Source organism: Carassius gibelio, chromosome B8 (assembly GCF_023724105.1).
Source record: "Carassius gibelio isolate Cgi1373 ecotype wild population from Czech Republic chromosome B8, carGib1.2-hapl.c, whole genome shotgun sequence".
NCBI classification, from domain to species: Eukaryota; Metazoa; Chordata; class Actinopteri; order Cypriniformes; family Cyprinidae; genus Carassius; species Carassius gibelio.
Window position 1 is genome coordinate 25,411,253 of NC_068403.1, and position 17,097 is coordinate 25,428,349.

General features: G+C 35.5%; 1 protein-coding gene and 1 pseudogene across 1 annotated transcript; both read right to left on the minus strand.

The window, feature by feature from the left end:
- Positions 1-2,562: 2,562 nt before the first annotated feature.
- LOC127962881 (peptidyl-prolyl cis-trans isomerase FKBP1A-like) lies at positions 2,563-4,917 on the minus strand. Its single transcript, XM_052562479.1, has 5 exons — positions 4,797-4,917; positions 4,537-4,584; positions 3,657-3,769; positions 3,216-3,390; positions 2,563-2,917 (listed from the first exon to the last, which is right to left on the minus strand). Exons 1-4 carry the CDS (start codon positions 4,831-4,833, stop codon positions 3,262-3,264), a joined length of 327 nt encoding a protein of 108 aa, XP_052418439.1. The 5' UTR covers positions 4,834-4,917; the 3' UTR covers positions 2,563-2,917; positions 3,216-3,261.
- A 1,450-nt stretch (positions 4,918-6,367) lies between these two features.
- Positions 6,368-14,959, minus strand: LOC127964196 (sodium-dependent lysophosphatidylcholine symporter 1-like; annotated as a pseudogene).
- Positions 14,960-17,097: the final 2,138 nt, after the last annotated feature.

The window sequence follows — 17,097 nt, forward strand, 5'->3', positions numbered from 1 at the left end:
CAAAATGACCGCAAGAACAGTGAGCAAAAATCTCAGAACCACACAGGAGGACCTAGTGAATGACCCGCAGAGAGCTTGGACCAAAGTGACAAAGGCTACCATCAGTAACACACTACGCTGCCAGGGACTCAAATCCTGCAGTGCCAGACGTGTCCCCTTGCTTAAGCCAGTACATGTGTGAAGTTTGCTAGAGAGCATTTGGATGATCCAGAAGAAGATTGGGACAATGTCATATGGTCAAATGAAACCAAAATAGAACTTTTTGGTAAAAACTCAACTTGTTTGGAGGAGAAAGAACACCATACCTACTGTGAATCATGAGGGTGGAAACATCATGCTTTGGGGCTGTTTTTCTGCAAAGGGACCTGGACGACTGATCCGTGTAAAGGAAAGAATGAATGGGGCCATGTATCGTGAGATTTTGAGTGGAAACCTCCTTCCATCAGCAAGGGCCATGAAGATGAAACATGGCTGGGTCTTTCAGCATGATAATGATCCCAAACACACCGCCTGGGTAATGAAGAAGTGGCTTCGTAAGAAGCATTTCAAGGTCCTGGAGTGGCCTAGCCAGTCTCCAGATCTCAACCCCATAGCAAATCTTTGGAGGGAGTTGAAAGTCTGTGTTGCCCCAAAACATCACTGATCTAGAGGAGATCTGCATGGAGAAATGGGCCAAAATACCAGCAACAGTGTGTGAAACCTTGTGAAGACTTACAGAAAATGTTTGACCTCTGTCATCGCCAACAAAGGGTATATATCAAAGTATTGAGATAAACTTTCGTTATTGACCAATACTTATTTTCCAACTTACTTTGCAAATAAATTCATTAAAAATCCTACTCTGTGATTTTCTGGATTTGTTTTTTTTTACATTTTGTCCCTCATAGTTGAAGTGTACCTATGATGAAAATTACAGGCCTCATCTTTTTAAATGGGAGAACTTCCACAATTGGTGCCTGACTAAATACTTATTTTCCCCACTGTATATATATATGTGTGCATATATATATATATATATATATATATATATATATATATATATATATATATATATATACATACATACATACACACACACACACACACATATGTAACTGTTTTACTGAGCTGAATTAATTCTGCTCTCATTCCCTGAGTGAGGCCAGTTCACAAGAAAGTTTTGCATGAGACTTTAGGTAGGTCACAGACTCTGGTGACAGCTGTTCTTCATGAGAAGAACAAATTTCAGGTCCATAGCTCAAACAAATTAGCAAGGCTAGGCTTTCAAATGTTAAACCTCTACATACCTGTTTCTAAGCAATCATTGTGATAATCTCGTTTCATGAGAAACATAACTTTTTACAATTATAGGCATTTTAAAAGGGAAAATATTATATTAAATGGTAACTGCACATGAATCAACCCTGCAACTCTGATGTTTGGATCTTAAAAAAAAAAATGCTTCAGTCATTAATTAAATAAAACTAGAACACTGATTCTATGAAACATAAAATTGTTTTTATTATTGTTTTACGGATCAGTATTCTGATGTCATTCTGCACTTCTTCTAAAAGGTAATCTTAAGTTGTTTTATCAGCAAAAAAAAAAAAAAACTGCTTTACAGTGCTTTTTTTGTATATTATTTTTTGGAAGTGTAAAAAATAATTTTCACAAATGCCAGATTTCATTGACAAAGCAATGGAAGGTGATGGTTTAAGAAGACTTTATTCTTCTGTCCTTTGGGGGGTAGATTTTTCTGCTCTTTTTAACTCAAGTCTCAGGTGGAACTCAGGTGAATAGAACTAGATAGGATGTAAAATTAGCAGAATACCATGTCAAAACATTTATTCATTAAAAAAAAAAAGTTTGTATAGAAGAAAAATAGTTGTGAAAATTTAGATTTACTGTCATAATAGATTTTCTGATGACCATCACTTCACAAAACAAATAGGTCTTTAACTTGCATGTAGATTTTAGTTAACTCTATTAGGGAAAAACTTGCAATTAATTAATGCATTTGTAAAGCAAATTATTCTGTTTCTTTGAAGTAGCACAACATTTTTTTTATACATATTAAACCGGATTATCATGAAGTTCCAGTAGATTTTTTTAAGGGCTTAGATCGCATATTAGCACAATAATTCCTTGTGGTTAATTACCAGTAAACATAGATTCTAATTCAAATAGACATTCACATAAAGAATGCACAATATGATTGTGTGTTTAAGACAAAGCCCATCAACATTCAACCCTGATTGTAAATTTGGATCGTTTCATTCAGCCGCCCCTTGAAAATAAAAGCGTTTCATTAACATGACTTTTTTTGTTTGTTTTTAATTTACACCTTGTTCTCACTAAAATCAAAACACTCATAAAGAACCACTACAGGAAATCAGAACATAATTAATGTTTAATATTTAGTTCTTTAGTATGCAGAGTGGGATTCAGACCTATGTGATTCATTGAGGGTGGATCCACCAAATGACTGGAAAAATATACCACCATTCTTCATCATATCTGACATGATTATGACATACCTGTATACACGTTTCAGTTTCTCAATCAACACAGAGACCAGCTTGATCTTTTTATAAACAATTTATTTTCAAGTAGTTTTGTTTTATATTTAACCAGATTTCCCCACCAGAGTACTTATTACCAGCTCAGCCACAACCCTGTTGCTGTGATAGCGTTTACAACACAGAAATCAAATATAAAACGAGAAAAGGAAATGGAAGGGGGAGGGAAAAGAAACTCGTGTCTTAATAATGAACATCAGATAATTGAGAGGATACCAGTGATTGTGTCAAGGAGAAAAGAAATAAAAAGGCAACAAAATATACAAATGCAAAACAGAGCTAAGCTAAGTGGTATCGCTATTAACACTAGCCCCCTTTGAGGATCACGTGCATGGAGCAATGTTCCTTAAAAGGTTGACCTGGAAGAAAACAAAGAGAGAGGTTTATTAAACAACTAAACGGTGTTCCTCAAAGACCATAAATACGATTACGAGGGTTTAATCTAAGAGCCTGTTAAATAAACTCCACAGGACATCTAAGACCGAGACAACAATAATCTCCTTTAAAGATTATCTGTTAGTTATTAAAGTGATCTATGCAACTGGAGGAACTACAATGATAAGCTATTTTTTTTCAGGTGTAATGCGGTCATAAAATTAATTAAATACCAAGTAACAAGAACAAACTCAAAAGAGACGTGAAGAACTTTGCACCTACCCTGAAAGAATGAATAGGGAATAACCTGAGTCCAATTCTGGGGGCTTTACTCCAAGCCAATCAGCTCCACATCAAAGATGAGGGTTGCGTTGGGAGGAATGATGCCCGGGTGCCCCTTGCTCCCGTAAGCAAAGTCCGGAGTGCAAGTCAGCTTGGCACGCTGTCCCACACTCATCTGTTACAAGAAAAAGAGGTCATTTTACCAAATAAAGTATAGTAAGATACAATTAACGGGGGTTCAAAGAAGTGACACCACTTGGTTATAAGAAGCATAATAGACAGCTTGTGTTGTTTGTTTTTTTGTTTGAGCGAAAGGGAAGATTTTCCAATTAGTACCAGACCTACTTTATGAACTGATGATGTGCCTTTAGATGACAACACAATGTAGATCAGGCAGATTTATATTGCAAATATAAAAAAGAAAAGGTAATTTTACATTACCTGGGCTACTCCTTCATCCCAACCACGAATCACTTCCTGTTTGCCGATTTTGAATTTGAAAGGCTTTCCTCGGTCCCGGGAGGAGTCGAACGTGCGTCCATCTGTCAGAGAGCCTGAGGAAAAACCACAATAAACACATATGAAGAAGCTCCATCAACCTGCACATGCACAATTTCACACAAAAAAAAATAAAAAAATAAAAATAAAAAAAAAGTTTTTTCATTCATTCAGACCGTGAGCGTCAAATATTAAAACTGCCTTCCGTGATTGCAGATCACAAAAAAATTGAATTAATCAAAACAGGTTGGTTTGAAAACACAAGGGCCGCCCAGACCGTTTGAATGTAAATATGTGCGGATTAAAGACGCCGGATGTTCAAAATCAAAAAATCTGACAGTTCGAGGGCACGTTCAAACCGAAACATTCTGAAAGATCACACCCACGGAGGATTCAAATTGCAACATTTTAGCAGCAGAGCATTCGAATCTAAACATTCTAATCGAGAATCATAATCGCGGTAAAATAAACTTCGAATGTGATGTTTAAACGCCATTAGAATCTCAAAAAAAAAAAAAGATTAGTTTGGTGAGGCTGCGCGCTATTTTTTCACCTCATTAACGACATCAAAATAACCACTCTATGTCCGCAAAAACAGGCCACGGTTTCCAAATCCTGTAGTTTTGGACGCATTATATAGTAAAATGAAAGATACAACAAGCAGCAAATATCAAATGTAACGTTACATAAAATCTTGAAGATTTAAAGAATCGATGAGCCGATCGCGGGTGGGAAAACGTCTATTGTGTTGATGCGGCTAATCGGCTAATGCTGGCTAACACCCTTCGTGTTATTCATCAACACGATCACTTCTCAAACTTACCCACGTAGTGCACGACACACGTCTGTCCTTTTTTAGGGAAAGTACTTCCTAAAATTCAAAACAAGAAGAGAAAAATGTTAACGGCAAATCCTGTTGGAAGGGGTTAGTGTTTAGCTAACAGGCTAACGCCCGTGATGCCCTAAACCGGCTAAATGTGTCGATTTAAAATGCGGCTGATTTGATTTACATATATATGTATACATATATTAGAACTGCGGTTTGTATATTGTCGTTGCGTTTCCATCTGTGGCGTATTTTACCGTCTCCAGGAGAAATAGTTTCAACCTCGACTCCCATCCTGGCAGCTTGTTTTGACTCCTGAAGCTCTGCAAACAGAATGCGCTTCAGTAATTGTGATTGAGGGCAGAAACCCCCAGTCTGCGCCACACTCGCGCTTACAGCGCCCCCAGCGGACAAACCGCGCTCTGCCTCTGAGCTTACTTGGTATTAGCCATTACTGTCATAAATAGAATAATTGTATGTCTTATTATTGTATGATTACTGGAAAGCATCTGTTTTTGCACTATAAAAATCTTGTGCTCTGTAAAAATCATCTACCAATTCTATATCTCTCCATCACAACCAGATCACCTTTTGTATATTGTTACTGCATTGTACAAAATCTGCATTGAAATCACTTTAACATATATTATTGAATCTAATCTCATTTAAAGTATGAACATGTAATTGTTTTAAACCTTTAAGGACATTTAAGTGTTAGGGAAAGTAACTTTATATGAAATGGATACAGCAGCACTTTATGACTCATAGACTTGTAACTTAGGTGTATTTTTTCCGTTTTCAATATTTATTTCACAAGTGTATAGAAGAGTACTTATACTTAAAGCGGTCATATGATGTTGCTAAAAATAACATTATTTTGTATATTTGGTGTAATGCAGTGTGTTTATGCGATTTAAGTTGAAAAAAAAAACACATTATTTTCCACATGCTGTACATTATTGTTTCTCCTCTATGCCCCGCCTTTTGAAATGCATCGATTTTTACAAAGCTCATCGTTCTGAAAAGCAAGGTGTGCTCTGATTGGCCAGCTATCCAATGCGTTGTGATTGCCCGAATGCCTCAAGCGCGTGACGGAAATGTTACGCCCCTTAACACTGTTAATGCCGTGTGTGCCTGATGGGTAGGATTAAATGTTAGGACACCGGCGCGATGAGACAAACCAATAAAACCCATTACAAACGAGGCATTTTTGCGTCCAGTGGGGACATAATTACTGATTATAATGACTTAAGTCAGACTTGGCATATTTTCTTGACAAGAGAAAGTTAATCAGTGTTTTTTTTGTCAAATAAAATGCTGGCAGCGTTTTGGCTACAAATAGCAGCCTAGGGCATCTTTTGTTGCTATAAAAACAGCAGTGCAATCATGGTAACCTAGTGCTTTGTGCTGCAGAAATGTTGGCTTTCGAAGTTAATGGGGAGGCTAATGTCAGTTCATGTAAGTTCACAATAATGTTTGTCGGAGTGCGACATTATACGGGGAAGGAAACCGTGTGGTGCATTCAACAATTTAGTCCAGGAGCTCTGTTTGGATGATGCACAGTTTGCGGTATATTTAGACTAGATAGAGTTTTTTATTATTTATTTTCATACAACTCCTCGTGCCCCGAAACTAGTACGATCTGTCTAACGGCTATGTTAAAAAAAGAAAGAAAGTATTTGATAGTATTTGGTTCCCAAAAATATAACCAAATGAGAACCAGAAACTAACTTTAGGGCAAAGTTATGTGTTTGCTGGGAATAATAATAATAATAATAATAATAATTAATATTATTATTATTATTATTATTATTATTTGCCTCTTATAAAATATCTGTATTAAATTAAACTTCAGTCTATAGTCTATAGTCTAAAATAGGCTATTCCAAGCCCAGAGTTGATTATTCAAAGATAGTTTGATCTAAGTGCAGTTATTGGATTCCATTATATTGTAGACTGATTGAAGATTAATCCTTATAAACATGCTGCTACAATTAAAACCTAAACAATTATATTAAAATACATTTAAAACTGTGTGACTTGAGCAGCGTGCAGATTCTTGTCAGGACTGTGGAGACAGCAGCGCGGGCAATCGCTTTGCTCGCTCATATAATGTAAACAATATCTATTGTAACATATCTATTGTAATATATCTATTGTGTTTTGCTCAACCTTGATTTATGACGTTTCACACTTATATTGTTATATTGTTGTGATGATGTTGGGTAACTTCTTGGTTTATGACATTGGATTGCTGACTTCTAATCTGGCAAGTGTGGCACGGTTAGACCTAAAAAGGCAAGAGAAAATACAGAATACACTATTATTAACATTCATAAATCATATAAGATTAAGACATTGGCTGACACTTGTATATCTTACCTTGTGTTTTCGAGATCTTGTTGAATCTGCTTCCATCGTACTTCATTAATTGGGTATAGATAGAAAAATACTAAACCTACCAGCAAAACGGTGATTGGAATGGGGGGCAAAAGCTATTTTAGGGCCAAGACAACTCCATCTGCATGAATACATGCACCTGCTTTATATCCTGTGAAGCTTCAACCAAACACATTGCTCAGTGTAAATATGTTAAGGTAAACAATTCAGACTTCCACAAAAAGGCTGAACTATTGCAAACATGAGCTCAGTCTCACCTGACAGTATTTAAAAACTTGCAGGACACACAGAGCTTGAACAATCGTGTTCCAATATTTTAAAAAACGGACCGACTGCCACTGTAAATCAGGCATTACATTGGCTTAGAGCGAGCGAGTGCTGACTCACTGTAGTGTCATAGTGGAGATGCCAGCAGACAGGCCTCCTCCAAGCTTGTTGCAAAACCTCGAGCAGGAAAAAAAAAAAACAGGGGCTCCAGGCTTTTGAAGGACGGTTTCTGAACAGTGAACTCATCCACTACATCTGGCAGCATTGACCTGAGCAAAACAAGTCATTTTAGGTATTAAAACCAAATTTGTACATTTTGTGAAGAAATGTGAGTGATGCTTCTCTGTGCAAAAATGTGAAACCACCATGCTAGGGAGTAGGCTTTGTGGTTGTTAGGATGCTTGGAGTGTTATTTGTATTGCTGTAGATTTGATTTCTAGAGTGTTGCTTACTGGCCAAGTTCAAACCTCTACTTTGTTTTTTTTTTCAACCGTTTTATCATTCAGTATGCAAAGTTGTGTTTGCTTATAGAAATAATAGCACACCTGTCTCTAATAAGACTTAATGTGTAATTGCCCAGTTTGCACGTGTGGTTCAGGACTAGTTATCTACAGAAGTTTAATAAATAATCAATGATAAATAAGAGCATGGGCATCGCTAGGCCATTTTTAGGTGGGCTTTAGTAATAGATTGTTACTATATCTGCATCTGTGCCATTCTTTGCCATGCATACAGTTTACAAAATGTCATGTGGGAGCAATTGGTTCCCATCTACTGTAGAGTTTTCGCTGCGTTCACTCCTCATCCCACTGCTTCCTCCAGCAAAAATGTAGCCATAAATTAACTTTTTATAAATTGCTTTATATACTTTCTAAAATTATCATGTTGCAATGTTCATTTGAAAAGTAACTTTCAATAAAAAGCATATTACAGTGCATATGGAAAAGAGGTTTGTACTAGAAATGCAAATAGTAAAATGTTGTGGTTGGACAGTAAACAGGTGTGTGTGTGTGATGAGGAACACTTGTATTTGGCTTATTATTATACCTAAGCATATTATGCATAGTACATGCAATACAGTGGAATACTGAAATAAGTATACCACCCTATAGTCAAACATTTATTGATTGATTGATTTACCTACCTACTACCCTACTAATCATTATTATGGGCTGAGCCCCCTAAAATTAAAATCCTACAATCAATAAGAGCATACAGGTTGAAGAAAATAAAATAATCTTGTTTAAAAGACATGTGCCGAGTGGTCAATTGTACAGTCCTGATAGATTGCATTTTAATGTGTTTTGAAGACATTAATAAATCCGTCTTTAAAAGTACCACTAAATTCATGACCTCTCCATTGGAACGTAATGGAATTGATAATGTAAAAAAAAAAAGGCACATTTTAAATATTACCAAAAGTGATGGCAATCCCCTGCATAAAATGTCATGAAGATTTACTGATGGATAACCGAGTGCTAAACTTTCAATGCTGGAGAATGCTGGGCTGATTAGCACAGATCAACAGCATGAAGTGGACAGACCTAGGTCTTACTGTTACTCACCATGGTAACAAATCTCATAAACCATGCTAAAACATCTTTTCACAAGTTCATCTGTTCATGTAACCTATTCTGGTCTTTCTATAAATTGTTCAAGTGGTGCGAAAATACATCATATAGTAACACTCCCTGACTTGTTACTGATAAATGTTACTGTGTCAATACTGTTTTGAGTTTGTTTATAAAAACTACCGCATTTTTATGTCTAGACTTACCAGTATGGCTAACATGAGATACTGGAACTGAGCTCCCAAGCCAGCAATGTGAACGTTGTGAAGTTTCCCAAAGACATCTGGAAATGAACCCAAAAATGTTTCAGAGATTTCAGTAAGCAGCAATGGAAGACTCTAATTAAAAAAAATGAAAAAATAAATAATAAATAAATAAATAATTTCGCTGTATTAATCCCCTAGCTTTCAAATACAACGTGATGATTTTATGCATTATAGAATGTAGGTGCTGATTTTTTACCAAATACAATTTGTGATTGCATGTTAAGGTAGTCTTTTAATTTTAACATACCTTACAGGTAAATCAGAGATCCAACCTGAAAAGCTGAAGTGGAGAAGGGGAAGCCGAGGACCAGACGCAGGTGTGACACATGGCCAATCAGCTTCTTCACAACATTCAGGTATGTAGTGTGCATGTGACTCTTACCACCGAGACGCCCTGCAGGAGCCAGAGAGAAGAAAAACAATACATCTGCACAAAGCTTTGAAATATGACACTGAACTGGTGAAGCGTTAAGAGCTAGTTTGGTGGGATTTGATTCAGAAACGAAGAATTCACTGTTTGCTGCCTGATAAATGCCCAAGATGTAGCTTACAATAAAGTTATTTTAAGGGTCGTTAAGAGTCCTCAACACACCCTCATGGTCAATAGTGTTTTCAGGGAATATAGAAAAACAAAACACAAAAATACTTTATTAGTAGTTCACTACAGTTCAAGCCTTTATTGTTATATGTTTTTAAGAGTCCTCATAAAAGCATCATGCTTGATATTCAGGTAATCTATAAAAGAAAATAAGTTTTGTTATTCAATTCACTACAGTTTCAAAGCCATATTGTTGTTAAGAGTCCTCATGTTCAATAGTATATTCAGGGAATCTGTCAAGACAAAAAAAGCAGACAAAACAAAACAAAAACAAACAAAAAACAAGGTTTTATTTGTTTATCAATTCACTGCGGTTCAAAGCCATATTGTTGTAAAGTGCTTGGTAAAGCCTTATGCTCAATTATATATTCAGGGAATCTGTCAAGACAAAAGCAAAAACAAAAATGGTTTTATTTTTTAATCAGTTAACTGCAGTTCAAAGCCGTATTGTTGCTAAATATTCTTAAGGGTCCTCAATAAAGCCTCTAATGATATGTTCCTAAAATCTAGGAAAACAAAACACTAAAAATAAAAGGTTTTATTAGTAAACAAGCTATTCTGTATGAGCCAAGGACATATTTTTAGCTTATAAACATGTCCAAAATGTAGCCTGCCATCAAGATGTCAATAAATGTTGTTAAATCATTAAATGTAATAAAGTCTCATGCTCAATAATATACTTGGGGAATCTGGCCAAAAAATACAAAATACAATTCAAGTCCATGTTTCACTGATAAACATGTCTAAATGTGACCTACCATGAAGATATTATTGAATGTTGGTAAAAGTTCTCAACAAAACCTCGTGCTCAATAATATATTCAGAGAATCTGACAAATAAAACATTCTTTGAATTGACTTTTATTTGTGCAAAAATGTACTGTACGCCGCACCTCTTTGCTCTTTGACCCACAGGTACAGCACCATACAGCAAACAAGGAAGAGAGCGCTCATGACCAGTGTTGATATCATAAAGGACAAAGAAACACAGACATATATATATATTTGCACAGTAAGTGTATATGCAAACAGTCTCAGATTGCAAATGATAGTTGCTTTACTAGACCTCCCTAAAGAACGTGTGAGGGGTCTACAGCATACTACAGTCTACATATTAGGCACTTTTCAGCTGTTTACATACAGTGTCTTGACTACAAGAGTTAAAAATTGGATTACATGTCAGACAGAGTGTGTAATTTTACATGACACCAGAGACTAACAGTCCCTGAGGTGCCAAACCAACCTGCAGATTACCCCTAGAAAATGCTTTAAAAACATTGAAAGTAATTGTATAATTAACACACTACACAGAACCTAAATAACACCCTTAGGTTAAATACTTTTTATGGCAAGTAATGCTTTCCTCAGCAAACGGCAGTAAATATAAATAGTAAAATAGCCGAGTAACATCAAAACAGTTGCAGTACACAGTATTTTACAGTGGTGCTGGTGGTGTGTAGGTGTGATCGTGTTACAGTTTCATGCAGTGCAGCGCTGTGTGGGAGATCCGGTGTTTGGTCCACGCTCAGACAGGCTTGATCTCGGTCTTTGTTATACACCCACAGCACCTGACCCTCAATCACAGCCGCCATCAGCATAGCAAACGCCTCCACACTCATCCCTGACAGAAAGAGGGGCAGACAGATGTGCATGCAACTGATAACACCAACTACTGCTCAGAGAAACACCATCACACACATCCTGCCTGGAATTAGTTAGGTTTTTTTTCTTCAGTCTTGTCTGTTATATAAGCTCTATTTCAAAACCTAGAGAGCTGTCTACTGCCTAAATGGGCAGCTGTCATATAAGGCAGCATTCTAACCAAAGGGTAACCTTTTAAGTGATGGATTTGGAACGATCTATGGAAGTGGCAAATTTTGCTCCACACAAAACTGGTGTAAATGATTAAGTGCTGTCTGTAATGGTTATCTCTGATAGAGTGTGTTATGAAGTGAGCTGTATTGTATAACAGCTGATATTTTTTTAAATGCAATGTAATGCATTCTTGTGATCCAAGGCAGAATATCCGGCATCATTATTGCAGTCTTCAGTGTCACATGATCCTTCAGAAATTGAAATAGACTTTTTTTTTAAACAATGTAAAAGTCATTAGACTCGTTACAGTCACTTTAGATCCATTAAATGCATCCTTGCTGAATGAAAGTATTCATTAAGTAAACCTTACTGCTGCTAGTCTTTTGAACGATATTACAGTTGTATTGTTTTGCATTGTATTATTTGAATTACTTTCTCATATTACCATTTGATCAAAGGAAATATGAGATGCAAGCTAACAGACTAACGTGCTAGCAGTATGCTGACTTAATAATAATAGGAAATATTTATATTCACAGATTGCTTTGTAATTATACATAATAGTATAGAATTTCAAAAGAAATTATATATCGAGGCTCAGAAACGTAGCAAGGAAATAATAATCATCCTGTTAAAATAATCCATGTGACATCAGTGGTTCAACCGTAATTTTACAAAGCTACGAGAATAGTTTTTTTGAGCGTGAATGAAACAAAAATAACGACTTTATTCAACAATTTGTCTCCTCCACATCATCCTATAGTGCTGTTTTGGAGAGTATCACATACATAAACAACGTATGCAATGTATATACGTGGATACACTGTTTACGTTAAACACGTCAAACAACATAAACAGCATATCCACATATGGTGCAGCTGACAGAAAAGCAAACATACTTTATGTTATTTTTGTTTTCTTTTCACACGAAAAAAGTATTCTCGTAGCTTCGTAAAATTACGGTTGAACTGTAATTTTGAATTAATGACAGAATTTTCATTTTTGGGTGAACTATCACTTTAATAATATTTATATGCGTTTGACTTTATTATACGTTTTTACTTTATTTTATATTTATTCTAGTTTTTAGTTTTAGGACTTCAAATAATATTTCAGTTAGTTGACAATGTAGTTAATTTTGCTAACCTTTTTATTTATTTAACTTTTTAATCTAATATTTATATTTTAATTGATTTCAACTAGGCTATCTCAATTAGTAAAATATTTTAAAGAAGTTTTAGTTTACAGTAACACCACTGCAACAATGTTTTACATACACTAATCTAGACACACAATATTAATAGTAAAATAGTAAAAAGATTAGTCTCATGTTGTTTCAAACCTGTTTGCGTTTCTGTAAATATGTGAAGCATGTTCTGCCTGCTCTTTCCTCAGAATTTCTCCTTTTTCCATGGAGAAACGCCAGGTTTGAAACAATGAGAAAATGATGACAGTTTAATTACAGTTTAAACAGTTTTATTTAAAGCTGACGATAGAAGTGTTCTCACTGTAAGCTGTGGCAGAGTCTCTGTCTTGTTGGTCTCCTCCCAGAAACATGCTGAGGGATGTGTATGGAGCGCTGTAGCACTGCAGGGAGCACAACGTTCACTTTGAAGGAGTCAGCACATGAAAGATGTGCGGGGGAGCTGTGTGATGTAACAGCCAGTTGACCTAAATAATGAACACTAGAGTGCCACTAATGGAAGCCGGCTAATTTGGATATTACATAAAAAGCATCACATGGAGAAAGGACAGGGCATGTGTTAGTGATTGAGAGAATAAAAGAAGGGATTCATACACTCATGGAGGTCTCGGAAAAACAGCTGATGGTTAGGTACCAGGGCACACTGAATGCTGAACTCCCGGCATTGTGAGGTATGAACCAAAAGAAGATGTAAGAGAGAATGACCAATGGCACTGACAGCACAGCCCTGAGACAGGAACAACCAGATGAGTCATGAAGTGCTGTCAAACGATTAATCACATCCAAAATAAAAGTTTTTGTTTACGTAATATATCTGTGTATACTGTGTGTATTTATTAATTATATATAATACAAACACATGCATGCGCGCATATATATATATTGTTTATGTATTACATATATTTATATATAATATAAAATATGAGAATATAAATATATAAATGCATATACATATAAATAATTTCAAAATATATAATGTGTGTGTATTTATATATACATAATATACACAGTACACATACATAAGCTATATAAACAAAAACATTTATTTTGAATGCGATTAATCGTGATAAACCGTTTGAAAGCACTAACATACACATCTATTATTTTATTTTTTTAATCCTCTTGATCTATGAAAATGGTCTTTTAATTCCTTCGTGGAAAATCATATTTTTTTATGAATCCATTGATAAGTTCACAAAACTGGTCTAAGCAATTTGTTCCCAAATCAAACAGAATTTGTTTAAAAAAGTGGGTTAGCAAGATCTCATTAAATAGAAAATAGTCCTTTTTTGTAACGACATGATTTTAAGTACTATTTCATTTTAAAAATGTTATATCCTTTATGTCACAAACTCTGACCACCCACCATGGGAGGAGCCCGCCTGCACTCCTGCTCCCGTCACGGCATCCCAGGCACGACTGATGAACAGAATCAGAAATACTGAAAAAGCCTCCATCTGCATACAAAACAAGAGAGAAATAGAGAAATGAGGGTAAATATGGGATTGCATACAGGATATTTTCCACTTCAGTGATAAGATTGCTGATAAAATGCTTCTATGCAAAAAAATCGCAGACATAACTTTAGTAGTCAAAGCAGTTAAAGTTAACATGAAATCAAAATGGATTTCTTTGCATAGTGCAACTACAAAATATATAAATCCCAAAAATATATAATATATTAAAATATATAAATCCCAAAAAGATGACTGACAATTTTAAACAAATGTTTCATTATTTTAGAGTAGATGTTTTGGCAATGTCCTGTTTGGTTTGGAGGCTTGGTAGCTTTTTTCAGGTATTATAAACCTCCTTCGTTATTCTGTAGTATTATACTACATATCTATCAATATCTGTAATAATATATGTAATATTATTTATGTTACATAATATTTCATCAAAATGTAAGTTGCTCAATCTCTGAAATGACCGATTTCACTGTGGCTGAACTGGCTTTTTTTTGGATGCATTTATATAAATCATTATCCATATTTACTCAATGCAGGTGATAAAATGCAGATTCTTACTTGCACCAAATCTAACAGAAAGATCTGTAGAGAAAAACCCGTAGCAATGTTGGTCATCTGATACGGTACACAACCTACTGCGTAACACAGCTTTCTGGAAAGGGGAAGCCTCACCTTATTGTGAAGACTCAGAAAGAGCAACAAAGATAGAGACGTTGGCCTCTTAAAAATGAAAGCGCATACAAAAGTTAAGCTCTGTCTGGATGTGTTACAAAACACTTTGTTAAGAAGAACTTCCAGAGGTCTCTTGTCTTTCTCTGATGCCGTGTTCATCACTGATACAGGTGAAAACACTGTATTGCGGTCAGTCAGTGTGATTGGTCTTTGGTGGTCTGTTTTCTTAGTCTTAAATCATAACCAAATCTACCGTCATTTGCTCATTCTGCTGGTTTGACTAGTGCCTGGTGAATACTAAGAGCAGTGAAAGCAGTCAAACTAGTCCAGCTGAATCCTGATTTCACTGATCCTCCCACAGGAACCGCACACTGTAACTAGAGCTGCCGTCAAGCACATAGGGACTACTTTTACAAAGTAAACAGGATTTATAGAACAACAGTGATTTATTTTTTATTATTATTTTATTTGTTGGATTACATTCTAGATTTCATTTGGAGAGAGTGTTTTAGTTGGGGACAAAAAACCTTGTTGGAATTTCAGTATATCAAAAAGGTTCTTGTCCCATTTATAAAATCATATTGTATATTATGTCATTTTTTAACAAACTTGTTTTTTAAATTATTGTATTAGGTCTTGCTCAGTTTATTAGTTTAAAAAAGCTAAGTGAAGTATAAACAGGCATATTTAAAGTCATTGCAAAATGGCAGGCATTTTGTGCACATTACAGCAGGAGCAATTTACATAGTTTTATTCAATGTTGGAGAAGCAATTTCGATACTTTGTCATGCTACAGTTTAAAGTAATACAGCTATAGTCAGGTCTACAGGAACCAAAGCTTCTCAGCTTCTGAGAAAGCGTGACTCATGAGCTGGAGGACTACGCTGATCTGTATTCATCACTTTGCCCTCTGGACAAAAGAAATAAATCCATGTTTTTTTTCTGGATATTTGTGCCATCCACATAATATATATGGGCTCTGCACAAGAGAAGGCTAGCGTTTCCACAATGGTGATGGAAATATAGAGTAGCAAGGTTAAAACTGTGGTCTAAAAAAGTAACTACATCCCCCATAGCTTTCCTGGCCATAATAACAGGATGTGATAATTAAGTGAAAACAGAAAAAACCTTGTGACCTTCAAATACTGTATTCTTTTAAATGCTATGTTTATGCCAGAGGAAACATCAGTTTTGATGTTCAAACAACTGTCTTTTTTTTAACAGTCCAAACTGTTTCATTGTAAACAATGACTAAACGGAAGTGCTCTGGAGTAAATTAAAGGTCCCCTTCTTCGTGATCCCATGTTTTAACCTTTAGTTATTGTGTAATATTCCTGTTAGAGTATAAATAATATCTGTAAAATTCTAAAGCTCAAAGTTCAATGCCAAGCGAGATATTTTATTTAACAGAATTCACCTACAAAAAAAAAAACGACCCGTTTGGACTACATCCCTCTAGTTTCTGCATTAATGACGTCACTAAAACAGTTTTTTGACTAACCTCCGGCCACACGAATTCACAAAAAGGGGGGCATGGTCTTGTTGCTCTCCGACGGAGAAGGAAGAGCTGCGTTTGTGTTTGTCGCCATGTCGTCTTTGATTTTTTGATTTGATTTGATTTATCATCATATAATACCTCAAACATCATTAAAAAGAAATTTTTTAACTTCTCTTGTAAAAAAAACTTTCGTCTTGAATTTGTTTTAAGCAATCAGGCAATTCATTCCAAGCAACAGCGCTAGAATACAAAAACGAATTCTTCCCATTTAAACTCTTATACCGACACAAGTATATATTGTTTATCCTTGACCTTGTAGAAAAACTATGAATATCTCTTATGAAAACATAATAATCACACAAAACGCTGTCGAAACGCTGTTATTTTCATCTCGGAGTCCAATCATCTTTGTTTGGGCTTCCCAGAGATGCTGTGCTTGGAGATTAATGGTTACAACTTATGTTTAACTTGGTTCCCGAAAATTATAATCCACATGTAAAACATGTAATCACAACACAGGAACCGCTGGCCCAATCAGAACTCGTTACGTATTTCTGAAGGAGTGACTTTATAGAACAAGGAAGGCATCAGCCCGTTTTTTACACGCGAAACATGAACACATGAACACATGTTATATTGCACACTGTAAACAATCAAAGCTTTCAAAAAAGCGAGAAAAACGGGACCTTTAATTTTTACTCCCATTCTTTAAGATCAATTTGCTAAAGCGCCATTTTTGTAAGTACAACACATCATTGGTTTTTGGACTGCTTGATGACAGACCCCTTACCAAATTAAA